This window comes from Anas acuta, chromosome 5, assembly GCF_963932015.1.
Source record: "Anas acuta chromosome 5, bAnaAcu1.1, whole genome shotgun sequence".
Classification (NCBI taxonomy): domain Eukaryota; kingdom Metazoa; phylum Chordata; class Aves; order Anseriformes; family Anatidae; genus Anas; species Anas acuta.
Window position 1 is genome coordinate 58,704,316 of NC_088983.1, and position 27,317 is coordinate 58,731,632.

General features: G+C 42.0%; 1 protein-coding gene across 6 annotated transcripts in view; it reads left to right on the forward strand.

Moving 5' to 3' along the window:
- KIAA1549L (KIAA1549 like) overlaps positions 1-27,317 on the forward strand; it is a 104,314-nt gene that overhangs the window by 31,692 nt on the left and 45,305 nt on the right. For 5 of the 6 annotated variants that reach the window (XM_068685093.1, XM_068685088.1, XM_068685089.1 and 2 more), the window contains exons 2-11: positions 5,152-5,484; positions 8,295-8,909; positions 9,907-10,019; positions 11,785-12,004; positions 12,708-12,841; positions 13,398-13,560; positions 16,760-16,819; positions 18,382-18,533; positions 19,681-19,852; positions 22,486-22,649. In XM_068685093.1, the coding sequence (XP_068541194.1) occupies positions 5,152-5,484; positions 8,295-8,909; positions 9,907-10,019; positions 11,785-12,004; positions 12,708-12,841; positions 13,398-13,560; positions 16,760-16,819; positions 18,382-18,533; positions 19,681-19,852; positions 22,486-22,649 (2,126 nt within the window). The remainder of the gene's footprint in view (positions 1-5,151; positions 5,485-8,294; positions 8,910-9,906; positions 10,020-11,784; positions 12,005-12,707; positions 12,842-13,397; positions 13,561-16,759; positions 16,820-18,381; positions 18,534-19,680; positions 19,853-22,485; positions 22,650-27,317) is intronic. The other variant, XM_068685094.1, reaches the window with a different exon arrangement.

A 27,317-nucleotide genomic window follows, 5' to 3' on the forward strand; every position in this document is an offset into this window, starting at 1 on the left:
CCTGCTGGCAGCTCCCTGGAAAGCAAAATTGTGCTTCTCAGTAATGGTTGCCCTTCGCTTGAGGGAAGGCCCTGGCTGTGTTTGTTTGAGGGGGGGGGGAAGGAAAATAAATAAATAAATAAATAAAGGAGTTAGGTAGGAACTGAAAGGGGAAAGGAAGAGAGGACGTAACACCTTAAGCAGCAGCTCTCTGGGCTGTTACTTGCTTTCAGGGCTTTCAAAGCCAGCTCAGGAAAAGATTTTTTTTTTTTCCCTAATCTAAGAAAAAAATAAATAAAAACATACAGCTCTACGTGGGCTCTCTCTGAGCAAGAGCTTATGTTTGTAGTCTCATTCATTCATGTAAAGAGGATTTCCCTCCGAAGAAGCATGTGTCACGCTTTGGCTCAGGGTTTGGCTATTAGCTCATTCATCGCAGTGGTCTTCTGCATCTGCTGATGGAACCTCATTGCCTTCTGGGGCCAAGCAATAGATTTGGCTTCGTTGGATTCAGAAATTGCGCTGTATTCCAGGCTGGATAAATGCTGGTTATTTACTACAACCCTTGCACACAGAATAATGTCTGAGGCTTGGCTGTTAGCCTGTTGCATTTTTTTTAAAGATGTTGTTCACTGTCCTTCAAATATTGAATGATCTTTAAAGACACTTAGCTCAGAGTGACCAGCAATTCTTCTAACCCCCAAAACAAAAGGATGCCATCGATCTGCCAGAGCTGTGACTTCGTACCTTCAAAGCACGCCCAGCGGAGCAGTACTGAAGCATGCAGTGGGAATGCTGCAGAGAGAGCAGCGTGCTCCTGTGCGTGACCTACGTTTCTTTCCTGCCCTTCACCTTGCTTACCTTCAGGCCACAGGCGGTGGAAGGAGCTTGGGAGTAGCAGGAGACACGGTGGGAACCTCTGTCCTTGGGCTGATCCTGTAGCTGGGGCATCTCCAGGACTGAAAGGTGGTCAGAATCCTAAGGAAAGATTCCTTAAGGAAGCTTAGCTGCTCTATGTTACGAAGTTTCAATTGCAAAGCTCTGAAATTAAAGAAATAAGTTAAAGTGGAGCAGTTTTAGGGCTGTAGGGCCTTTTGCAGTAGCTGATTTGCAACTTCTTGGTCTCATTTTCGGAGTTCTGATGACATTGTTCAGGGATACATAATTTAAAAGAAAACTTGAAGGGTAATCTTGAAAATATACTCATAAAGTATACTTCTGAAAATAGCAGTTCAAATGAAAATTGATTTTGCAGCTAGTTTCCAGGGATAGCTTGGAGCTTTGGTGAGAGGTCGTGTTGTGACTGTCTAGGTGCAGCCACACGATGCTCAGTTTCAGGCCCGTGCTTCTGCTACACACGTGGATCAAGTACAACCGGTGCTGTGATGCTCAACAGTTCTTGGATTTCGTTTTCTTCTCCCAAACAGCCTTTGATCTATAACGTGGAGCGAGCCAAGCGCTTCTGCTCCTCGGCTTGCTGATCCGTGGGGCGAGCAGCCTGCGGAGGGGCACAGAAGCTCACCCAACAGTGGCAGCAACTCGAGGCGCTCCTGCAGCTCTCCCTGGGGGCCAGGACTGTGCGTCTGCACACCGGTGTTGGAAGAAAGCTTCCTGGCTCCAGGGAATGCTCACAATTACCCAAGCGGCCTGTCAAAATACATCCTAGTGTATAATTTGCTGCGCAGTTCAACCTTTTGAAAGCGTTGTCGTTCTTTTTCAAAGTTCTGGAGATGATGATGGGTGGTTTTGTTACAAGAATAACACACACGGCTTTTAGCAGCGGTTCTTTCAGTACCTTCAGTCTTCTCTCCTGTTTGATTTCTGAGGCAGGGTTAAACTCTAAGCTTTGGTAAAGGAGTATATGGTTAAGAAAAGGCCTTTTTGTTGCGTGCAATGAGAGCTGTGCTGTCGTTGACTTGTAGCTAGTGGTGAAAAGCTGTGCTGAGTCCACATTTCCCCTGCTTTGCTGCTTCGCTCCCCAAGAATTGAAACAGTTCCGTTTCCTACATTGGTCACGAACTCATTCATTACGCTGATGGCGTGTGGATAAACCTCCCTGAACAGGTGCGTGTTCTTCCCAAAAGCCTGGATGAACGTGTATTTACAAACAAATAGACAAGCAGTGTGCTGATGGTGATGTATCTTGCCTCCAATCCTGCTGGCGCCCTGTCCCCGCTGCCTGCCGCGGAGGGGATGCGTTTCGCCCCCCGGCAAGGCTGGCACTTGCTGCGAGTCGCAGCCGGCTGTCAGCTCCTGCAGCGAGGCTGATGACAGCCGTGAAGCGTGTGCAGGCTGGGCTCTGCTCTCCCAAACACCAGCGAGCAATGCTGGGTGCAGGACAAGTGTATTCTGCTTCCAAGTCCGTGGGTGAAAGGCTGCCTTGGATGTGAGGCTCTGTGACCGGCGGATTGCCTGCAGTGCCCCGAGGAAAGTCTGGGTGTGAAGGGGGGGTGCTCAAATCTTCCTGAAAGAAGAAATTGTGGAGTGAGCAAAAAAAAAAAGACGTACCTGCTCCTGTCCTCAGAGGAGCTTCGCTGGTGGGGTCCTGCAGGCTCCCCTGCGGCTTGCCCCGTGCTGGCCAGCCCTGAACAGAGGGTGCGAGATGTCCAACAGGGACATGCCCTTCCTGGGCCTGAATGAAAATGAAACCTGGGGGTGGCGGGGAGCAGGAGGAGTGCTGGGAGTTGTTCACACGGCTCAGGGATTGCAGCAGTGGTGCAACAGCTTGCCAGAGAAAAAAGAGCATCACAACTCTGCTCCTGTTCTTCTGCAGAGATCATCCCCCGGCAGAGAATGGTCTTCCTGAGCCCTCTGTCCAGAGAAGAGGAATTACTTGTTTTGTAGGGAGCAACAAGCTTCTTGTGTGATCTAGGGGGAACTAACTCGTAACTTTTCCCGTTTATAGATCTTTGGATTCTCGTGGCATAAGGCAAACAGGACCTTGGTTTCCAGTGTCAGCAGCACAGGTGCAATTTTCTCTCTTCACATGCTGATTTTATAGGTATGGCAAATGGACTGGCATTTTCCTTGGCTACTGCTTTTACCAGGGGATGTTCACTTACCAAGTACTTGTCTCCCAGGAAATAATTTACACTGTATGAAGAGCAATGTGCAACTTGGATGTCTGAGGAGCAGAGGATAGGTAACAATGGAGACTTCTTTTTCCAGATAAAATCAATACATCATTAATTTTATGTATGCATCACCTTCAACTTCTAGACAGGCACAGAATAAAATCTGTAGCAGTGGAAAGCCAGTGCTTTATCTTAGTTGCAGAATATGAATAATGCTTTAAACCTCTGTTTACTCAAGGGCTTTAGTTCATTAACGGGCATAAACAGGAAAATTGCCTTCCCTTTTCAGCACAGCCTTCTGGTTCGGAGGTGGAACAAGGTGGTTTGGGACTCAACAGATCCAGTAATAGCAGCTTTGTCAGCTGAGCTCCTTCAAAGGAATCTAAGCTGCAGCTTGTCTAGGGCCTGGTTTTTCCAAGCACAGCGTCTAGTTCTCAATTTCAAACATCTGTTGGAATCTACTCTGGTTCAGCCAAATGTGTGTCGTCTTATTTCCTGCCTTCCATAACAAGCTGTCTGACCACAACAAGGAAGGAAAAGCCACCAGAGCTCAGGCTAAGCTACTCCAGCCCTTGAGCTCTCGGGTCCCATGAGGGCACATCAGCAGCCAACAATCTGCTTCTGGGTTCTGCATTCACTCTTGCATTTTGGTAAAGGAAAGATTAAAAAAAAAGCGCCTAGCTTCCCCACAGCCTATACAGCTCTCAATACAGGGGTAAAGAGGAAGATCTGTGAATATTTATCTATTTATTTATTGCATTTGCAGAGTGGGAATGCCAAGCTGAGCACGTTAAATACCTTCAAGCACGTTCCTGTTGCACCCAGGCACCTGAAGGGGCTTGTCCAGCCAACTGCTTTGGCCTGCATGCACAGATCACGAGCAGCGTAGCACAAGGGCAGCCCAAGGAAGAAGCACACCTTTAAATAGGTGCAGTGTGACCCATTTTCCTCTCTCGTGCTGCGTGGTGTTCAGCTGCCGGCTCCCGTTTGCACGGGCTAATCCCCTCCACTGCTTGTGGCTCTGCTGCCAGGGCCTGTCGGTGGCTGGAACTGCTGCCCAGCACATTTTCTAACCATGTGTTTCAGGGGCTGTCCCTGCTTCCTCTTCCATGCCATTGCGCTGGAGTTATTCATATGTGTGCGGAGGAGGTTGGTACCCTCTGTCTATATCCAGATGTGCTGCAGTCAGAGGGCAGGGACTTCAGCTCTTTTGTGCCTTTGCTCAGCTGTGTAAGTGGGCATAGCCGGGGGCAGAAGCGAGAGCCAAGACTGATTTTTGATCTATTATCTTGGCTGGGGGGGGAGGGAGGATAAAGAACTGACATTTTACTCTTGATTGAATCTTAATCTTGAAATTAGCGAGAATTTGAGATTTCCCAAGCTGTGATTTTAGAAGAACTGTAATCATTTGAAGAAGACAAAGCCTAGGAACATCGTGGTGTTGAATGTAGAACAAACTGGTGTTTGAAACGATGCGTTGTACATCTGCACAGATCAGAAGAGGAATTCAATTTGCTAATTTTGTTTTGGATCTTACCCCCCTTTCCTTGTGCTCACCCATGTTTTGTTTTCTTTCTTTTGTGTCCGTAATTGCATGCGTTATTAGAACTGGCAAGATGAGCACCTCCAGATGCATCCTGCAGGAACCCAGCCAGTGCTGACTCGATTCCCGCATGAGATGGCTTGCCAAGCCAGTGACGCTTGGTGGTCAAAACCCATCCCCTTTCCACTGTGTTCTAAACCCACCTTCTCACGGAATATTTTGACAGGATGATAACCTCAGAAGTTGTCCCAGGCTTGAGAAGGTGCCTTTCGGTAGCTTTTTAAAGCTACTGTTTACAAGTAGCATTTTGAAATAGTCCTGTCTAAAAAGCCAGCCCTATCCTTCTGTCAGGTGAAACACCTTGAGGGATTTATAACCTATTGCTTGGAACATTTCACTGTCTTTTTCAGTTTTCTCTGGATGTTTGTCATTTTGAATAAAGAAGAAGCAACTGCTTTTAGTAAACAATGCGCTTTGTGCTGATTTCTTGCAGCCACATAGCAGTAACTTTTCCTTTTGCAGAACTGCATGCTCATTTTGGTTATTATTTTACAGGTATCAGGCAACAGCGTATCTACATTGCTTCTTCATCAGAATCTTTTCCGAACTGGAGATCTATACTATCACCAACACGGCCTTCCACAGAAACTAAGACTTCCTCAGTAGCTGATATTTCTATGGGACAGACTTTGGAGAACGCAAACTTGCTTCAGATGATAAAAACAACCCTGACGGGCACACGGACCAGAACTTTGGATCAAAGTCACCTGTCACCCACCCTCTATCAAGGCAGTGGGAATAGCGCATCCCAGGAGCCCGCTGAAGTTTCTGCCGAGTCGTCTCTGAGGTCGTCATCTCAAGATGCAGATGAAACAGCTGGTGAATCAGGTTTGCCTCAACTCAGTATGTTTGCCACATTGTCCACTACACCATCAATGACACATTTGAGTACAGCTGGGCCATTTCAGCTAATGCCATTAGAAACACCCTCCATTTCAAAAGAAAGCACATCAGGACCAGGCATGCTTGCTGCTGTTCCATCACCATCATTTTCTTCATTGGCAATACAGTCACTTCATACCATTAACTTTTCTAAATCAGCTGTACTGGCCTTCAAAGTTCCTTTGTCTGCAGAGCCCGAAAGTTCCTTCAGCACAGATTCAACCAGCTCTCAGGTTAGTGAAAGCAGAAATAGTCTTTTAAGCATGGTCACTGATGGAAATTCTAGTATGGTGAATCAAAGAAAGGGTCCTGAGTTGTTTATGGGTACCATGTCTTTCAATTTCTCTGGATTGTCAACAGTACATTTTACAAAAACAGTGGAAAAAGAGTTTCCTTCAGAAAGGACCTCTTTTTTTATCTGTATACTCAGATACTCCTGTGTCAAAAATACTGTATCAGTCTTACGTGCCAGTAACTTCCAGAAGTGTGTCATGGTTTCCAAATCAAAGAATGCATAATTCATCTCCTACCGGAGTAAAACCTAATAATGAGCCACTTAATTCGCTGTTGATTGAAATAGTGATATCACCCCTCTGTCCTCACCAGTTCTTCAGAATAAAGCAGAGGTTCTTGCATCGTTCTTCCATCCTGTGGGTACTCCACATACAATGCCCCGAATGAGTCACCTTCAGTCTTCCACAGCACTGACTAATTGCACTACAGGCTCTGCCAGTGCACCTTTTGTGTCCTCAGCTTCCCAGAGCCTGGCTGAGGTCTCCAGCTCAACAGAGAGCATTTTTTCCCATTTGTTGCCAAAATCACTTATTCCTGATGCAAAGCACGCTCACGATGCAGTGCTGCCAGGACGAGTATTTAGAAGTGAGACAGCTTTTCTTTTTAGAAATGCAACACGCTCCTCTTCAACAAGCACAAGGTCTCCCTTGCTAACTGAGACAAATGAGACCTTTGCTAGGTTAGCACACACAAACAGTCCAAGCACGGCAGCAGCCAGTGAGGGTGGTTTACAACTCCCTTGCTCAGTGGTGGCTCTCAGTCAGACCTTTGCAGAAGACCTCACTAATGGAGCTTATGAATCAAATGGCACGCTATTGCCAGCTGCTTCTGCACGTACTCTCCCATGTTCTGATGGCTCTCCCTCAACGAGAACAGGTCAACAGGTTCTCACAAGAGGGGTGACGGCAAAACTGTCCACAAACTTTAATGCTAATATTGTTCTGCCTTATGGATCTCAGCTTTCCAAAGTTTCTCCAGATAGCCAAATCGGTAAAGTCTCCAAAGGATCAAAGACAGCGGGCCCTGTTTTGGACACAGAAATGATTAGTCCTGGTCTAGCTGCAACGTCATTACTGCCATTAGAGGCCTTTCGAAAACTGAACCTTCTCTGAGGAATACATCTGCTACTACTGTCTCTGTGACTGCACATCTGCCAGCTGCTAATGCAGAAAATCCAGGCGTACCTGCACACGAAGACAGAAGCGTGAGAGTACCCACTGTTGTAACCCCACATACAGAATATTCAGCACCAAGAGCTTCAGATCAGTCTGATTTTACCTCTGGTCAGGCTCCACGTTCAGTTGCTGTGAAGCAGCTCACCTCCGTTGTGCCTTCTGTGCCATCATTTGTTTCCACGACAACAAGGAGAGGCAGCCAGAGCTCATCTTTTTCTGGGATTTCAAGTGCAACCTCTGAGAGTAATTTAGATCCCATCAACGCTCCCGAAGTCGCAGCTTCAGCTTCGACATGGACCAAGACGGTGTTGTTGTCCTCAGATGGCATTAACGTTTCAGTCAAACCGGCAGTAAGAGAAGTTCCTCCAAGCACTTCTCCATTGGAAACTGAGTATTGTGAACTGCATGCAGTTGTTTCGGGCCTGCAAAAGGAAACGAGTACAAATAAGCAACCACTTTCCTCTGCCCCTGCAGCAACACACACACACGCAATGTCTAGTCAAAGCGGTTCAAATTTACCCTTCTCTGGAGCAAAAATGAGCAGTGGTTCAGAATTTGATAGAGATGTGTTTGCACTGCAAACATCGTCTGTCCAGTATTCACCCCTTGCTACCACTTTGCCACTCCCCACCACCTTGCAGAAAAAGCATGGAAACATAGCTGAAAACATTATTAATTTGTTCACCACTGGGGACAACGCTACCCGTGCACAGGATGAAGCACTGCTCCAGTCACACATGCCTTATGGTAAAGATACAGGTGTTGTCCCCAGCTCTCTAGAATCACAACCAACCAGTGCTGGAAAGATCACTGTGCTCACAAAAACCTTAAGCACAACACCAGTGCTGGCTTTTCACCTCATTGACAACTTGACTCTTTTGGCCAGCTATGAAATCGGTGCTGCCTACGGCGTGCTGCCAAGCAAGGCTGCTCTTCCTGTAACTAAGCCTTTTAGCTCAGCTCTCTTACAGAGTTTTGTTACAGAAGAAGACTTCAGTTCTGGAAGCTTGCCAGAATTTCTTGATAACCAATTAGAGTCCTCTGGTTTTTTGGTTGTGGCTGGTAGCCTTCCAGCTACATTTAGCGTGGAGGAGTGGGACACAAATGCTCCAAGGCATAGTCTAGTTCCCTTTAGCATATCTAATAAAGCTACCGAGGGCATGCCATTGCAACCCCCTACCATCAGTCCTCTGCAGTCAGTCATCATAACTTCTGTCCATCCATCACCAACACAACTAACTTCTGCTTTTTTGTCAACAACCAACTTTACCCATTCTGTCATTACAGTGTTATCTGGAGTGTCTTCTGGTGCACTACCTACAGTAGGAACTTCAGAAGCAAAACCACTAACAAGAAAATCATCTCCAGCTTCACCAGTGCCAGCTTCTTCCTTCTTTTCGCTCGGCACTGCGAACACACCTTTGCCATCTGTGATGGCTTTAAACACTCCGGTACTGACACTAACAAAAAACAACACTGCCACAAAATTGACCTCAGTCCTGAGCTCGGTAGGAATACATGCAGATCTTCCTTTTGCAACAGGAAACACAGCCGCATCACCTGTGGACATGACAGCTATGTTTATAACCCCTAAAAGTAGCACTGCCATGGCTTCCACGCTCGCACCCACAGCACACATACCACGACAGATAAAAACAACAGCCACTGACAGCCAGAAATTCCTAAGCTCAGAAATCACCAAAACGTCAACCCCGTATCCACTGACAATTACAGCAGCTTTGACATCTATTACAGCATCAGCGAAAACCACTAGGCTTCCCCCTACTCGAACGGAAAACACTTCTGCTCCTCCAGAAACAACAGCAGCAGTGGCTTTCGCTAACATGACAGCAGCTCCTCCCCTGGATTGCCGCCTCTCCTGGAACCTTATGGTTAAAACAGGTACGTGGGGCCACTGAGTTTGCTGAAGGATCCCTATTTTGTGCCTAATTGTACCGTTGAATACCAAGTTATTTTCAAATAGATCTTTGAAGTTGTGCAATTCAAAATGGGAGGATTTTGAGCCGTCTGTGTGAACAGCACGACTTCTTATGGCTCTAAGAGCATTTTTCACAGACAGCTTCTCCTTAATTTTAACAGCTCTAGACTAAGGGGGTCTGGAGAGGTTGCCCAGTCTTCCTATGCACTCCTTCTGGTGGCATCAGAAGATGCTTGTCTTGAAGATCTGAACAAAGAAGAGTCATAAAAGGGTTTATGAAGCTGTATAAACCTGAATGACACTGAAGGACAATGAAATAAGCAGCTTTTTGATGTAATGTGGTTTTAGTAGCCGATAAATGCCTGTATCAGTATGACAGTAGATGCAACAATTTTTTTTTTTAAGACAGAAGTAGTATGTACACAATATATGATTGAAAATACATCAGTGCAGCTGTAAAACTCTGCAAATAATAAAAGTTAGTGAAACTGTTAATAAACAAAGTGTACAAATAGCTGTAAAGACAGTTGGCAAACTGAAAGCAGTTGTAGCAATGAAGAACATTTCTTTGTTGAACTCTGTGAAGCACCTGTCCTTTACAGAGGCCTGCCTGCCTAGCACCAGCTCGGTCCTCTGGGAATGCTGCAGCAGTCTATCCACAGGCAATCAAGTGTCATCATACCGCGCTCATGTACAGAAAGGCAGCATTGCAAAGCCTTGCTGTTGCTAAAGAAATGGCAGTTGTTTGACTTCACTGTGGAACAGTGGGCCATTGTCATGAGAAGAATAGTGACCTTGGGGACGCTGCTGAGCCCCTGCAGTTCTTACTCCCAGTGGAGCTGCTGCAAATCACAGATAGCTTCCTCCATGATCTTTACTACCCCAACAGAAAAGAATTGAGAAAGCAAACAATAGGATGTTAATGTCTCAAACTAACACGTAGCTTTTGGTGTTCTGCAGTTCTGTTTCTGAACACAAGGAGGATGATGATCAGCAGGTCCTTCAAGGAGAGCGTGACAAAAGGACTCAACCAAGCGCTGAGACAAGCTTTCAACCAAAATGTCAGCGCTCAGGTAAGCATGCCTGGCTTGCCTGTGTGATCTCACTGAAACAGCTCTCCCACCAAGAGAAATAATAAACCTTTACACTAAGAGTCAGTGGTGCTTGTGTGGGTGACTGCAACATTACTGTAAACTGCAAGTTTGGGCGTATTTAATCCCATGGAGACTGTCTGCCTTTGTTTTATCAAGTAGCACCTGGTAACACAGTCCCTCCTGTCAGCATCTGCACCTTATTCCATCACATCCCTAAGAAGTGATTACAAAAAAAATCACATGTTGCTGTTAGACCTTCTGAATCTGAGTGATTTGGCTGTGTCAAAGACAAGTAGCAGGTATCCTGTGGAGAGGTCAGTATTGTAAAGAAGGTGGGGGACTAGATTGTGTCAGACGTTCTGCTTTTGTCTGGTGAGTCTCTGACCTCCCCTCCTGGCTGCTTCCTCACTTGTATGTAATATATAATTATGTCCAAATTCGTTTTGACACATGGGTAACACCTGCTCTGGGCTCTAAAAATACAAGGACCATTCCAAAACTTTTTTCATTTAATTTGACGAAGTAGAAGGGAGAAGTGCAACTTTCTTCTTGATATGTTCCAGGAAACTCCTACAAACAGCAGTTTCTTCCTCCCCAGCAGTGTAGGAAGGACTCTGGTTTGCAGTCAGGCAAGTGCTGCTGTGCTTAGCAAGATCAATTGCAAGAGCAGGGCTAGTTAATGGGATGTCACTGCTGTCAGTCCACTCCCACTGAAAATGCAGTGCCTGACAAGTCCAATTCCACAGGGATGAAAATGCTGCACAAGGAGAGACTATGTTTTGTTGAAAATAAATGAGGGAGATACGTTCGTCACTTTCTAGCAAGGTTGCATGAAGCTCTGCTGCTAAATGTTAGAGCAGGCTGAAGCTGGTTGCTGGGGTACTTTTTGTAAAACACGCTCCTGCTTTTGTTAGGCAGGAGCTTATGCTGAGCCTGAGGCTGTTACATGAGGTGCACTTACCAATAAGGGGGAAAAAAAATTACTTTTCGCTCACAGTAGAGGCCATCAGGTTGACTTTTGTCCCCATGCCCTGTGGCTGCAAGTTTTGGTTAATGTTACAGAGTTTAGGAATTGTATATTCCTAGGTCTCAAAAGCAGCAATAAAAAACTGTCGGATCTGTTCTCTCACTTTCTGATAAACCTGACAGAGCCTGCATTTTTCTAATAGAGGAACCCTGGCTGTAACTGAGTTTGGAGGACAAGTTCCGAGGCTTAAACTCTTTGAAAAATAGAGGTTTTCTATGTGGAGTAAAAATCAACTCATGTTCTGGCTCACAGTGTGTTTGTTCTTGTGGTCTGTCATTTCTACTCATCAGTGGTAGCTTAGCCATCTGGGGCACTACAGGATAAGCAGCATAGGGGACTCAGGTGAGACTGAAGAATCAAATATGGGAAACTTTTGGTCTTTCAAACCTAGAACCCCAAACCTGTAATGACAGAAACATGGACATACTTAGTGAACTTCAGGAATGAAATAGAAGCTGGATGTTCTCTGAATTCTCTGTATTTTTATACTCAGAAGTAAAAAACATTCTTTTATCTGTACGTGAATGAAGCCTCAGCCTAAATTGGAGATCTGTGAGTTGCCGTGGTAAGCTCCTTGACCAGCTCTGTATGGCACTGATCCTTTAGACACATGCAAGAAGCCTGCAAGGGAGCTTTATTTGGAATGAGAGGTCCCATCATATAGCGGTTGAATTGCCAACAAAATCAAAACAAAAACCATTTCCCTGTGTGTTTTAGGTTGAAATCCTGGAGCAATCGACTAATGTCACGGTTGGTTACTATGTTACGCGGGGGAGAGTGGTTTTTATACCAGCTGCTGTAATTGAAAGGCTCATTGCCTACGGGATCAGCAACGCCACGGCAGACGTGAAGCAGCACGTGCTGCATCTTCAGTCCATTGCAACCCTGGCCGCGCCATGGAAGCCGCTCCCTGCCTACCACTTCCAGCTGAAGACAGGTGAGCGATAGCCTGCCGAGGCTCAGCGTTGTGTGTTTGGTTGGTGGTTCAGTGCAGAAGGGCGATGCTTGTCCTTCCTCCTGCTGTCCTGACCCCCTCAGCTTTCCAGCATAACACCGCAGCGAGAAGCAGCAGGACAAACTGTGCCTTGGTTTCACCTGCACCATGTCTGTGCTCCCAGTGCCCGCAGGACTGCCAGCAGAGTAGGATGAATGCTGCCTTTCTTTCCTTGCCTTGGCCCTGTAAAACAGAGACTTCTTGCATGTTCTTATGTATTTATGTGCACATATATAGAGCAGTTACATTAAGCATATTTTTCCTAGCACAAACAGAACGAGAAGCAATATCATAATTGATTATGTCTTGTAAGAGCGAGCGACTTGTGAGATTTAAGAGCATAACACGTTTCAGAATGACCTCCACTTACTGCCTGGGTTTGAATGAACCTGTACATAGTGGACTGGTCTGAGCATCTTACATATCCATACAGAAACAATCTCCACTTGTTTGTGGAGAGTATCCGCTTTAATAATGCAACTTAATAATTATGTTTCTCTTTAATTAGGGCTAGTTTAGAATGGTCTTACACGGCACTGTTTTCACGTGCTTAATCCGCAAAGTGGTTGTTTTGCTGTCAGACATCACAGGGGTTATGCATCTAAGAATATTTTGTCTACACACAAATGCTTTGTTCCTTTTCCAGAGCTGCAGTTTGTGGGTCAAACAGACAATATCCAGTCATGCAAATTTGTTCAGACAATGGAGCAACGGTTACAGAGAGCATTTCAGGATGCTGAAAGAAAGGTTTGGAACACCAGCAACAACCTAACAGTTCAGGTACAGTGTTGCACGCTTTGCAAGTGCCTGTTGCTAAAGTCTCTGGATTATTCTTTGTTATGTGTGTGCTTGTACTTCAACAAAATGTCTTTGATAGCCACCATAGAAATAAGTTTTTGTTGTCATCTGATATAAGATCATTTTGTTTATTACAGGAAAATTTATAAATGCATGATTTATAGAAAATTATAACTGTTATTTTTGTGAATTTGAATTTTACTTTTTATATATTCTTATCCTTTTAAGAAATAAAGGTTAAGCATTCAAGTGAAATTCAAATAAAAATGAATTGTTAGATATTCTTCCGACTTCATATTTTCAGTGAATATGCAGGCACCTTTTCTGCCTGTTGCTGTCCTCTAGTAGCTCTGTGTTTGCTGAAGTAGGAATTAAAGTACCACAAATTGTTTTACACAGTAATGTTGAGCGAGCTGTGTCTGGTCAATCATTCAAGTTAACATCTCCCCGGTTTGTTGTTTGCTCTTTTTACTTCTATTTTTTAAATTTTTACTGAGCTGAAACGTGACTTCACATTGTTTCTGTACCTCTGTTTCAGATTTTGAATACCTCCAATGTCTCCCAAGCTGTCACTCTGTTTTATGTGGTGAGAAATCAAAGCACAACTTTAAATGGCACCACTTCCAGCAACCTTCTTAATCAGCTGTCAGCTGAGCTAGTGGGTTTCTATCTAACCTACCCACCTCTCACCATTGCAGAATGTAAGTATGTGCTTCTCAACACACGCCTCTAAGATTAGCTTTTACAGGCACTATAAGCTTTGTCATGAAGCTCACAGACTGTATATATTTTCCTGACTAATTCTTTTTTTAAAAAAATAAGAAGAAAGAGGGGAATTTGGAGTATTTCTTTTGCTTTGGTTCAATGTCTACTTCAGCTGTTAGAAACACTGTCAGATAATTTAAAAACAGCGCATGTATGCTGCCATTAATATATATTAATAAAAAGCCAGTGATGACTTCCAGACAAAGTAAAATGTAGTTTTATATGAAACAAAACTTAATCTTCCTACTTCGCTGTTTCACAGGGACTCGGTATAGCACGTAAAGTTCAGCCTAGCTCTTTACTATTTGAAAGACCAAGCCCCCAGTACTTGGTCCAGTAACATGACTCGTTAGCATGCTTTGAATGCCAGCATGTTTGGGTAGTGGGTGAGTTCTGCCTACATAGCTCCTTTTTGAAAGTCATCTGTGCATTTGCTGAGTTTCATACCCAGTTTCCAGTGTGGTCTTAGCACTTGAGTTTCAATGATTCACTTGCATTTCCACTGTCATGAAGAGTCGGAGGTACAGAGAGCTAAAGGAAGTCGTATGTCTGGGTAGCCTGGATGGTATATATGCTCACTGACACTTGGTGTGCTCATTTCTTTAAAAAGAATAAAGAGATCAGAAATTTCATTATGGTGATTTCTGTTTAATCTGCTTGCGATATTCAGTTTGTGAAATTAAACTTGCTGTGGTGACAGGTTATCCATTCACTGGAAGAGATCAGTGTTCAATGGAAGTGAGAAAAGACAGAGATGTAATGCGTACATTTGTTCATGGCAATGGACCCAGGTTAAGTGAGGGCAGGTTTCAGCTGATCTCACGGTGTGTAAATCTTCAGGAGATACTTGTTAAATTTGATGTACTGTGCTCAAATAGCAGTAAAGATCTGGTAGCCATCAAATTCACTGATAAGGCTACATCATTAACAGAGTAGTTTGTAATTTTTAATTTCACAAGCATTGAAATAATTGAGCGTATGAGGATAGAGCCAAACATGCCTTCAGGATCAGAACACTGAGCTGAGCGGATTTGTAGCTTCAAGTAAAATTAGCAAAGTGCTTGTTCATTTTCTGATTCTAAGAACGATCAGAACTAGACTGCGGAAAAGTGAGCGCTGGGGAAAGTACAAATTGCCAGTATGACCAATATGTCTTATTTACAAGCAGCCCAGCTGCAGAGTAATCATCTCGTGTAGTTCTTCATTAGGTACTCGCCCAATGAGCAGTCCTCTGTCTGGGGGGTATGTGATCCCTCTCCAGTGCAAGGAGGGCAGAAATCACAGCTAACTCTGGCAGTTATGAAAATCCTTGAGAAAGAAGGAAGAAATATTCTTGAGACATTACCTATCCACATCAGATGCTTGCAGACAAATGCCTGTAGGTGAAACTGCCTGGTGGTGAGTTCTGCTGCTGCAGTGGTGCACTTCAGAATCAGACTTTCCATTCCAAGAAAGGGGCATCTCTGGGTTAGCGTGTGTTTTCACCAGTTCTTTCCACAAGCAAGGGGAAGTAGAAGGGAGGCTGTTGATGAATGTTGTATGCAGGGAGCTAGGAAGGGCTGTGGACCATTCATCATGAGACAGACTCCTTCCTATTTGTAGCTTGCAAGTGAGCCTGTCAGAGTGCCCTGCGTGCAGGACTTGTCCTCATAGGGCATGCAGGAGTACAAGGAGTAAGTCCTAGGAAATGCTGATGCCTGTGCTTGGGTTATTATTATTATTTTGTCTCCAGAATGGGCAAAAGGCTTATGGTGCTTTTTGTAAGAGCAGTATAGGCATGTGCTCAGTAGTCAGGAGCTGTAGAAGACATTTGGCACGTATGAAGAGTCTTGTGTAGTACTGCAGTTCTCTGCTGATCCCCATACACGATGAACTGACACAATAGAGCCTTTAGCGAGTGCTCCTGTGACAAGTAATGGCTTATAGCTCATTCTGGAGTTCTTGGTTTTATTCCCAGTGCAGCAGGTACACAGCAAATGCACGATCGTAATGTGTGCAAAGTATTTATAGCTTTGAGATCGATGGCATGCGTTGTGAAAATGTTTACTTCGAGAAGTGTTTTATGCTTATCCACGTGGCGGTGCGATGGCTTCAGTTCATCAAATAAATATTGTTGTCATTTTCAGACCACACAATTTCCTCCTAGACTCTGGTGGCTCCTTCAGAGCCCTTGCAGTCTATCATGGAAATGCGCAGCTCAGGACTCACAGTGAAATTCCTTCTGAAAAGCACTTACTGTGCATAATCAGATGTTGTACTGTGTTTACTATTTCAAACCACTTTGGAGTTTAAAAATCAAGGTAACTAAATAGCAGTGTATCAACATGGGAAGCACGTATATTTTCTGAACTAAGTACCAAATATTAATGCTTTCCACTTTGCATAAATCTATTGAAAAAATGCTGATGTGTATAATGAATTAGTAGCGTATTAAACTTTACAGCCTAATGCACTTTTGAGATTAAAAACCTTGCAAAAAGCATCAAAATTGCAAACATCAGTCTCTCACAGCTGTAAGCACATATGCTAGTAATACCTGCATGCTTTTAATGTGCCTGCACCCTCACTTCAGGGTGTTTTCACAGTTCTACTAATCTTGTTTATAATTCATGTGAAACTGAACTGAGATTGGTGGAAGCTGGCACTTGTTTATTTTATTTAATACTATTTTATGTTGAAATTGTGGTCTGACTTAAGTAGGATGAACTCACAAGAATCATGGCGGAAAGTCCTCTTGTTTTCCCCCAGCTGATTACTTGCATGGAGAAAGCAGCAGAGATGTATGTAGCACAGAGACGTGCATATCATGTATCATCTTCAGTAATGGGCAACACTTAGCATTGCCTCAGAAAATGTACTAGACAGTATTTCAGCAGCAGAAGATACATATCCTGTGTGGTACAGGACCTATACTGTTTACACTCCTTGCCCTTTTCCAGACAGAAGAGAAACTGTAATCCTGAAAATGATGCCTCGAGATCTCTTCCTGGGCTGGATGGTACTGTCCTTTGTAGTACAATGCTCATAGAAAAGCCGTAGTTCAAACTTATTTGTCAGTGTCTGATGAACCATATTGTTTAAGGACATGGTAGGATGTTGCAATGTTATGAAATAATGTCAACTTTTATTTTAAAGCTTTGGAGTATCCAAACCTTGATGTCTCAGAGTCAACTAGAGACTACTGGGTGATCACAGGTACTTTTTAATCTTCCTTGCACTTGAGAGAATAATTTTTAGTGTTTAATTATATAAGCACATCTATGCAGTAATTTTATACAAAGTAAATAACTGTCCATCGACCCTTTCTGTTGCATTCAGCTGGGCAAATGTATTTTAAGTTACTCTTGGACATAACTGTGAGTTGTCACCTTAAGCGCAGGAATCTCCTGCATTTAACACATGCCTCAAAATTGATGCCATTCCGGGGTTTAAGCATTTACAAGCGCAACATTGTCTTTTCAGCGATTTAAAACACAGAGTTTTTGTTTGTTTGTTTCTGGGATTTAGATTTACATCTGAAAACAAAAGAGGCTTGTAGATATTACAGAGGAAGAAAGGTGATCTGTTAAACTGAGGAAAGTTTGTTATCGTTTGTTGACTGTGTCTGGGTCCAGGAATTTTTGCATCTTCCACCTGAAGCATTAAACATATCACTTCATGTTTACAGGAAAAAAAAGGTGCAGGCAATGCTACTATGTTTCAAAATCCTTGCTTTATCACAATCATGTCACTAGTATCATATTGTCGTTCAGAATCGTTTTGACTTCAGAAGTGCTGACTGGGCAAGAGGGAGGAGACCCCCTTTCCCAGACACCATCGAGTCAGTAGATACAAGAGTGTTATCATTGTGTTTAATGCTCAGGAGAGCAAAGGATAAGAAATGTGACATGAAATGGCTTGGATTCTGTAGTCTTCTTCCAATATCCAGTGTGACTTGGTGGTTTCTGTTACATCTATTCCTAATTTTGAGGTTAAAAGTAAATACATGAAGAGACTGTCATCCTCTGAAGTACGGCTCCCCCCACATGGACCCCATGAACCTGATACTCCATTTCATGCCTTCGTGCACTTACTGTAATGGAATACTGTTGGTATTACAATAGAAACAGCGTTGTTTAAAAAAAAAGATGTTCCCAAATGAATTTTTAAATAATATTGAGAAATCATACACATATGTGAACTAAATTAGCATGCTGTATTTGAACTATGTAAATTCAGCGTACGTTTTATTTTACATCCATTAGCACTTACGAAATGTCTGTTCAGTGCTCTCGAACAAGTAATATTTTTTTCCAAACAGTTGTACAAAATTCTAACTGCAGGTTTCAAAACTGCTGGATAAAAAAAAAAAAAAAAGTGTTGTTTAGTTAACAACACTTTTAGTTAACAACTGTTCCTCTGACAAGCATCAAATCAGGCAGCTCTCAAACAGGTTTTCACTGACTTTTTACATGGGAGATTACAGATTAGGTGCTTTTGTAAGACCTTTTGGTAAACTAAAAGCTTAAGAATGTTTTTGGAGGATTTTATTCTCTGAAACATCCTTGGCACTACCTGAGAAGCACAGTGCAGTGACTGAAACAGAAGCACAGGATATCCCTGCTGGGAATCGTCGAGAGGGCAGAACTCTACTGAAAGAGTTTCCAGTTATTTTCCTTCTAATCTAGCTGGTCCCTGTCAAACAGCCCTGCAAACCATGTGTTACTTAACCTGTCGGTGTCAGATGTGCTGATGTTTGCTTTTCTCCATTCCCACAGTTATACAAGGGGTTGATATTGCGTTGCTGGGACTGAACAACCAGAGCTTTGCCAGACTGATGGAGCAGCGCTTGGCCCCGCTGTTCATGATGTCCCATCAGCAAGGAAGACGATTTAAACGTGCCACCACTGTGGGCAGCTACACTGTACAGGTGGTTGATGCAACATCAGTTACACCTAGACATGTTTTGGAAAGCGCTTTGTTTGGATGCATACAGCCTGAATTTGTGCGGAAAACTCGAACCGGGTTGAGGTTTCCTGTCTTTTTTCATCAACACTAAAGCAGTGAATGCAATATGCATGGCGTTACTAATGAATTCCTTTTTCTAAAGTCAGACGTGTTTTCATGCCTCTCATCTTCTAAAAGCTGTCATTAGTTAATCAGTGTCAATAAATATTTTGCCTTCGGTTCCTGTGAAGATAAATACAATATACATATTTTATCAAAAAGTCTTATATTGGAAATAATGAATAGTTCTGACTTTTTGTTCTTAAGGGGTAAAAAAAGAAGTTTCCTAGCTCTTCCATCAATAAAGGCAGAACTTTTTTATTTTTGTTGAAAAAATGTATGAAGCAGTCCTTATACATGGTTAGTCATCAAATTAGACGTCCATAGATCACATTATGTAAAAACAAATTACCACTTTTCTTATTTGCCCACAATTCTGTGTATTTTCCCAATGAAAGAATTTTTAAAAGAAATACATTGTTATTTATGGGAATTGGGAACCTTTTAAAATTCTCTGTGAAAATATGACATATTTTAGGCTTCAACATAATGGAGAAGAATCTCAAAAAAAAAAAATAAAAGGTAGAGGTACAATTTTAAAATTCTGCTGGTGTTCTGCTGAATAAAATTGAGAAAACGTGGTTCTTTTTATTGTTAGCCTGGGATCAAAAATAATGAATGTAGCAGTAAAATGTGAGGGAATTTTTGAACTGCAATGTGCCGGTAAAGTGTAACTTTCAACATTAGGACTGATTTTAAGAATTCCCTCTTTACAGAGGACTCTAATGCCCTTTCCTTTTTTTTACTGCATGCTTTTCCTTGTATAGGAGTTTACATTAGGATTATGTTTAAGGATTTTTATGAAGGCAGTCAGTCCTCACTAATTTTAATACACTGGGATGTGGTGAGAGGAAGCTCTGCTCCTCTGAGGCTATTTGCATGGCGCTTACGCTTACATTGGGTCTGACAGACTGTGTGCGCTGCCTTCAGGTAGCTTCTTGCTGGTTTTCTGATGATATGATACAACTGAAATTAATTTCTTTCTCTCTTTTTTTTTTTTTTTTTGAAAGATGGTTAAAATACAACGAATTCCAGGACCCAAGGAGCCAGCGGAACTGACGTACTATACTTTATACAATGGCAAACCTTTGCTGGGCACTGCAGCTGCCAAAATTCTGAGTACTGTTGACTCCCAGCGAATGGCCTTGACGTTAGGTTATGTGATTCAAGTTCAAGCTGATCGTAAGAGTCCTTTTGAAATTTCTCTATTTTATTTAAATAACAGTTTAATGTATGAATTGATGTCTTTAACAATCTCTCCACTTTTCCAAGATGTTTATCCAGGTGGAATTAAAGTTATTATTCGGGGTTTCCATACTGGGTCTCCTTACTGGCTAAAAAGTGTATAAAATGGGACTTCCAGGGTCCATTATTTCAGCCATCTCTTCTGCCTAGAGGAGCAGTGATACTGAAATAATTGCACGTAATGGTGATAGGAAAAGAAGGAACTACTGTAATAAGTAATTGATGTATCATCCATAAGTATATGATTGAGTTAGAATACTTAAGTACGATATCATTTCCAGGGAGTGCACAATATTGTACCTGATTCTTGATTTGATTACGGTCTGTAATTGACTTTGACTGGACTAAAACCCTAGATCTCCATTCCTGTCTTCATAAAGTCTGGCATTTAAATTCCAAACTAATTTGTTTTCAATTACAGTATTTCTTCGTGTTGTTTTTACTAAAATAGCTGTAGGAAATGTATAGCAGCCTTATAACTCTTCATGCAGTTTTATGATCTATATGGGTGTTTAGATAATTATATGACAGCTGATGATGATGATCTAACTTTGTGTTTCCATGGTCTGAGAAGGCAGCCTCATTCAACTGCATGTTTTCATACAAGTTAAACTTGCATAGAATATTATAAACAAAACTTACAGAAATTGAAGTTACGGCCTTGGTTAACTGAGATTGTGAAGCCAGAGTATTTGAAATGTAGGAAGTAGAACTACCTTTATACCTTTTTAGAGAAAAAAAAATCAATTTGTTTCATTTTAGACACAGTGTTTGTAGTCTGCCTTTGTATTCCCAAAGAAAATACTTTGTGTGCATTTCATTTTTACTCATTATAATTTCTGTTATAACAGAATGAAAAGCTCTGTACCAAAATGCAGTAAGAAAAGACATCTACCCTCAGGAGCTTGTAGTCTGGTTAGACAAGACAGATGAGTAATAACAAAAAATAGAGATGTTACCATTCCCTAAGTGAGGGACTGAGCTATAGCAAAATGAAAGGCTTGTTTTGAAATCCACCAACATCCTGTGGAGTAGCATGAATTGTGGATTGACTTATTCAAGGTCACATTGCAAACCAGTAACTGAACTAAAGATGCAAACTAGGATTCCAAAATGCCTGTCCTATTAGTCATAAGGCCATTGTTTCTTCTGAGTTCTCTCCAAAGAATAGTTATGATTTTTCAAAAATTGTTTTCTGCTTATGCAACAGCAGTCTGTGATTATTGTTATGCTTATTGTTGTCTGATGAAATTCAGATTCTCTTTCCTTCCCCACAGCCCTTTCATTGCCAAACTACATGTCCAGGGTCATTAATTTAGAATTATATAAGCTCATTGAGAAGTGAACCTTGAAAGGTTACTTAATCCTGGGGTTTCGTGTGGGTTTTAGAGAGTCTCTAAGCATACAATTGCTGTTAGGTACCTAACGGTGCTATTCCTGCCTAGCCCAATATTGTATTGGCTCTGCAAGAAGTTGCAGATATACAAAGAAGAGGGACTCAACCTTCAAAAGGACTTTCAGCTGGCTTTCATAGCTGCTGCTGAGCAAGATGGTGTGCATTCAAAGTCTGATCCTGAGAGATGCTGTGTGCCTCTGACAGCTAATAAGTGCAATGACATTTGAAAGCACTGGTCCTCCAGGAAGTAGGAAAGGCTGTTGTACATTGGTTTGTTCACAATTGCCTATCCATGCCAGTAACCAGTAGCACAGGAAAATAAAGAGAGAAGGTATGTTGAAGTCCACAAAATATTTCAGTGAAGCACACACAGAATCATAAGGAGATTATCTGGTGTTTTTCCAGAAAGGAATGTAGTGAGAACTGAGGTTGTGTCACAGGAGGATCGTTTATGTGTGTACGAGTTGAGCATGCATACTAAGGGACTTTATTCTGATGAAAAGGAGTCTAAAACATTTAAGCACCACCGCATTTCTGAAATGTACCCTTTTCCTCATGCCATTATTAATATATCTGCAAATAGCTCTTTCCAACCTCTCTTCCTTCAGAAATAATGGATTCATTTTGACCTTAACTATGACAAAGTATTTCTAGAGCACGAGAGAATCATTTTCTTATTGCCTATTGATGTCAGTAATAACTGTTAGTGTTCTTAACTTCATTGTCTCAAAGCTGAGCCAATTTATTCTTGCTGAGCCTGCAAGTCTGTGACACGAGGTATGGACTCCCTGTGTACACTTTCAACACACATGCTATCATGCTATCATGCTATCTTACTGTAAGCTGGTTTTGTTTTGAAACGTATTTAAGGATGTATTAATTGCATCTTTTTTTTGTGTGTGTATGTCTGTGCTTATTCTGTAAATTAATATTTGAGTGATATCTAGCTTGGGAGCTGATGGCTAGTTTTGCAGCTGGCTATAAGAAGAGAACTCAGGTATTTGTGAATTGAACAGTATGATACATTTTTTTAATTTAATTAATATGAAGGCATAGCTAGGTTACTAACAATCCTTTTATACTAATTATTATAGGCAGCTGAAGACACTATTGGAAGCAACTTGAATCTTTCATTTACACGGTAAAACTTACCAGTTTTTGCAATTTTCTATAGCCGTGGTGAAGAACCCACCAAACAACCTGTGGATCATTGCAGCAGTGCTGGCTCCCATTGCTGTGGTTACGGTTATCATCATTATTATTACGGCAGTTCTGTGCAGGAAAAACAAGAATGACTTCAAACCGGACACCATGATGAACCTGCCTCAAAGAGCTAAAGTGAGTGACTGATCTCCGGATCCAAGACACCCCTTTGCTTTCTGAAGTTTTAACTCATTCTCTGCTAGATGCAAGTGAAGGGTATTTGGAATTCAAGTGGTCACAGCTCACAGGTTGGGTCTTTGGACTTGTCTGTTCTTGATACCTCTGGTCAGAGCAATTACCCTTCTGTTCTACTCAGAACTCATCAGATTACTTCACAGCTTGGCATTTGCTGTGTGACAGAGTAGCTGCTGCACAGTGGTGGAAAGCACTGTCATTTGGGCTAAGTAGGCTATAATCAGGACAGTTGCTTCCTTCACGAAGCTGGTGTACAGAGTAGGACATGGAATATCACACCCAGGTCTTGTCAGCAGCATTTCTGCCTTCGAATATCATTCTCAGACCCGTGGCCTGAGCTGCTTCTATGCGCTGTGCGTGGCAACAGTTGAAGTTGTGGGCTTTGGCAGTAGTTCAGACCTGGTCCCAGTCAGAAGTGCTCCATCCAGCTGGTAATTCAGAGATTTTTTTTTTTTTGAATTCTTCAGAAAATTTCTCTGAATGCTATTTCCCTTTTAGATGGTCTGAACTTTCTAATTTATTTGTGGATATTGTTGATTGGGTTCAAACAATGAAATTTTCCTTAAACTTACTAGCCTAATATAAGGATATATATATATATATATATTTCAAATCAAATACATTTCCAGTTTGATTATCTAGCAGAAATATGTTACAGAATAGTATTTTGTTTCTGTAATGAAAAAGTCTGCCTTTGCAATGGTGCTTTTAGACAGGGCCAGCCAAAGTTAGGAGTCTGTATCCACAGGGTGTGTGTATTAGTCGTACTGTTCCTTCACCCTTTTAGTTGGCTTTGTTCTTTTTCATTGGCATGGGATTGAAGTGATTTTTTTTTTTCATTTGTTTGCTAATGCTGCAGACAGCAGGCTTATTGTGATTTCAACTTCGCTGCTGCTAGTGCTGAAAAATGTAAATTGGAGGAAGAGTTGAAGGATGCATATGACAGGTCTTTTCTCCTAAGCTTAGCTTAGTTGCAGATGGGTACAGCTGGTGCCAGCTGGAAAAAGACACTTTTATCCAAAATGATACAGAAAAGACATTTTCATTCATTTACAGTATGCTCATCTACTTATCTGACATTATCAAACTTGTGTTAAGACTAGATCTGAAAAACTGAAACAAGTAATATTGCAAATGTGACAAAAATTAATCCCAGTGCAGTGATATCACATAATGGCCCATTGAAATGTCTAAAATACAGATCCTACTTTATTAGGGGTTACTGCAAATACTGTGCAACATTTAATTCTTCTTATATGCAGTCTTATTACCAACTGATATGCAAAGTGAAACTGCATCCGTACATTGTTTTGAGCTGGCCATCATTATGGGATGCTGTGCAGTGGAACAAAGTTGCTATTAAAGAACAAAACAAAAAACAACGTCAACAACAAAAGACTGCTGGCAGAGGTTACAGCAAAGAACTTGAAAGTGTTTTAGTATTCCACAGTTGTCATTCCAAAAAGAAAGAGAATGTCAAATTTTGATTTTTCCCCAAGAAACCAGAATTTAATCAGGCTGTAATACAGGTGGTCAGGTGGAAACTTGTTCAGTCAGGCTAAATTTACATTAGCAATCAATGTCATCACACAGGAGTTTAATCTTCAGATCAAAACAGTTGGTGCTGAGCTGCCAGCATCCACGCTATACTCATTTCAGGAGATTTTACCACACATTTGCTCTCAGGAGGGGGACTCTTTGTCAGAGTGAGAGTGGAGTTACAGGACAAGGAGTGATGTTTTAAACTAAAAAAGGGTAGGTTTACATTAGATATTAGGAAGAAAGTCTTTACTCTGAGGCTGGTGAGACATTGGTACAGATTGCCCAGAGAAGCTGTGGATGCCCCAACCCTGGGATTGTTCAGGGCCAGGCTGGATGGGGCTTTGGGCAACTTGGTCTGGTGGGAGGGGTCCCTGCCCATGGCACGGGGTTGGGATTAGATATTTAAATATTTAGATATTTATTAGGTATTTAGATATTTAACATCCCTGCCAATCCAAACCATTCTATGATTCTGATTTGCAACTGCAGTACAGTAGACCCACTTCTAGAGTAACATTTCCCATTTTTCTTCTATCTGAAAGGAGATTCGTGAGCTTTGAGATGTGAAGCAAAGTGTGGCCAGTGAAGGTAATTTGGAGATTCGCTTCACAAGTCCATTCCTGATCCAAGCTAAAGTGCTAGTACATATGCAGGTCATTATTGGTACCTTTTGAGACTCCATAAAATATAGAGATATATCTCATTAGAGAGATAGTGATGCATTTCAAAATGAAAGCTAAATTGATTGCTATTTAGTTTTGCAAAGATGGTTCCATCAGAAAGGTTCAGCCAGACCCAGCTTAGGGTAGATGCGGGCATATGGACCACGGGAGATAAATCCTGCAGCAGGGTGGGAATGGTCTGGCTTGGTCTGTCCTGATTTCAGCATCTTTACTTAAAATAAGGCTAAGGAATGTATTTGGGGAAGATAATGCAATAAGGTCATTTTGAAAAGAAAAGTTTTATTTTTAATTCCAGCATTAGTTATATCAGGAATAGCAGTAATTACTCGAGCTGTAATTTCTTCATTTCATGCAGTTTGGCAATACAAATAGCGGATGATGACATATCTACATCACATTTAAAATAAATATAATATATTTCATTGCTTAGAAAAGTGCCTGAAACTGCTTGATTAATGCTAAATCTGTTCTGGAAGTGGAGCCACAGCAGCATGATTTTTAGTTTTAGTTTAAGGAACAGCTTTAATTTTTTTTTTTCTGTGAGCCTGAGTCTTGCTGTTGAATCACTGCAATAGCTTTATGATGCCTTTAGAACATACAGTAAACTGTATAGAGAAGAGAGTGTTATGGGATACCAACAGCCTTGGGTTTCAGCTGGTTTTGTTTTGAGAGGTGTTTCTATTTCCAAAGTCCCGTAGCAGGGGAGCTGGCAGAGCAGAGCTGCCTGTTCGGCGCTGCAGTCCTGCTGCTCCTGCGAGCAGAGGGACGCTGCAGTTCTTTGCAGAGCAGAGCTGCCTGCCACTGCCCTTCGGGGACTCTGTCCCATGTCAGCAGGACAGGATGCGTGAGCACAGCACAGAGGGGTAATGAAACGCCCAGCACTGTATCGTTCTGCAGAAGGGAGCTACGCTGTAACAGCAGGATTGCTGCCTCTGCCTGGTAAATTAGAAATGACATTGCTGTTGTAACAGACTGAAGGCGAAATCAGTAAAGTTTAAAAAATGACTTCTCATGTACAGGTTAGTTTATAGTGTCTTAAGAATTATGTTGCATTGTGTTGCCATTTTGAACTGACTGAGCAGCCAGTGACATCAGGACGCAGTTGAAGGGAAATGGCAAGGTTACCATTTTTTCCAATTGACTTTCCAGTTGCAAAATTAAAAGTAGTACATAGGCAAATGGGCAGAATTCTGATGGGAATTTATTTTAACGCTCTTTAAATGCTGCTTTTGTTTTGAGATACTGTTTTTACTTTGAGGTTTTGGATAGATGTTAGTTTTTACCTTTCTTGTTTCCAAATTCACAGCATGCTTTTTTTTAAAGGCTGTAATCTGATTTGTCACCTTTCCTTTCTTTTAGCGCATGAAAATATAAGCTTGAAGGTAAACAGAGATAAGATTTGCAGTCTAAGACCCCCAAGCAAAAGCAAATCCTGCAGGCCATGAGAAAAAAGCCACTATCAATTTGATAAAGGGCATGGGAAAAAAAAAAGATTAGAGAATCTGTCTGTGTACATGGGTATATGCAGAAGGAGGGAGTAGCCTTACTTTATTCTTCGTTTCCTTTTTTGTTCTTTTCTTTCCTTTTAGTTAAATATCAGTGTCTTTTTTGTGATTGCTACAGAGAAAAAAAAAAGTCCCAGAAAACTCCCTGTATTCATTCTGCGCTTTGCCAGACAGCGTAATTTAATTGTCTGATCATTCATTTATTTCAAAATCAATATTCAAATCCCTCTCCTTCGGTCTTTCTCAGTACTGTGGCCTTATTGGACACCTATGCTTGCTGTGCTTTAGCAGTGCCTGATCGTGATTCAGCCTTGCCAGTTCCCTTCAGGGGTGGTGAAGCCATCTGTTCCTGTGGGCTTTCTCAGAGCAGGGTTCCAAGATCAAATTTTATTTAACGCAATATGTCCGCTGATGAGGATGGCTTTTTCAGCTATTCATTTTTAATGCAGTTTGTTACCAGGCATGGTGGTAAGTAGAACTCAGATTAAAATAATCCTTCATTTTCTTCCTTTGGCACATCCAAGCTGGGACTCCGTAGAGTTCTGTAAAAATTCTCACGTTCTGGCTTTGCTAATTTTTGCTTTAAATAAGATAGGAATTAAAAGTTGTAAATTCTACTATTTGAAAGGCACAGAGGGAGAAATACCTGATTTCATCAGCTTTTCTGTGTTGTTCCCTGTTTTGGAGGATAACTGTGATGGTCTTGACTAACAGTTAATATAGATAATGAGGCTGAAAAAATATTATTTTGGTTAAAGATACTGTTTTCTGGGATAGCGTGCAGTAAGTTCTTCCTAGCTGCCTTCATACAGCTTCTGCTTCCTTTCCTCGTTTCCTCCCTTGATAGTTAATTTGGTGGCTGCTTTTGCAGTACCTTG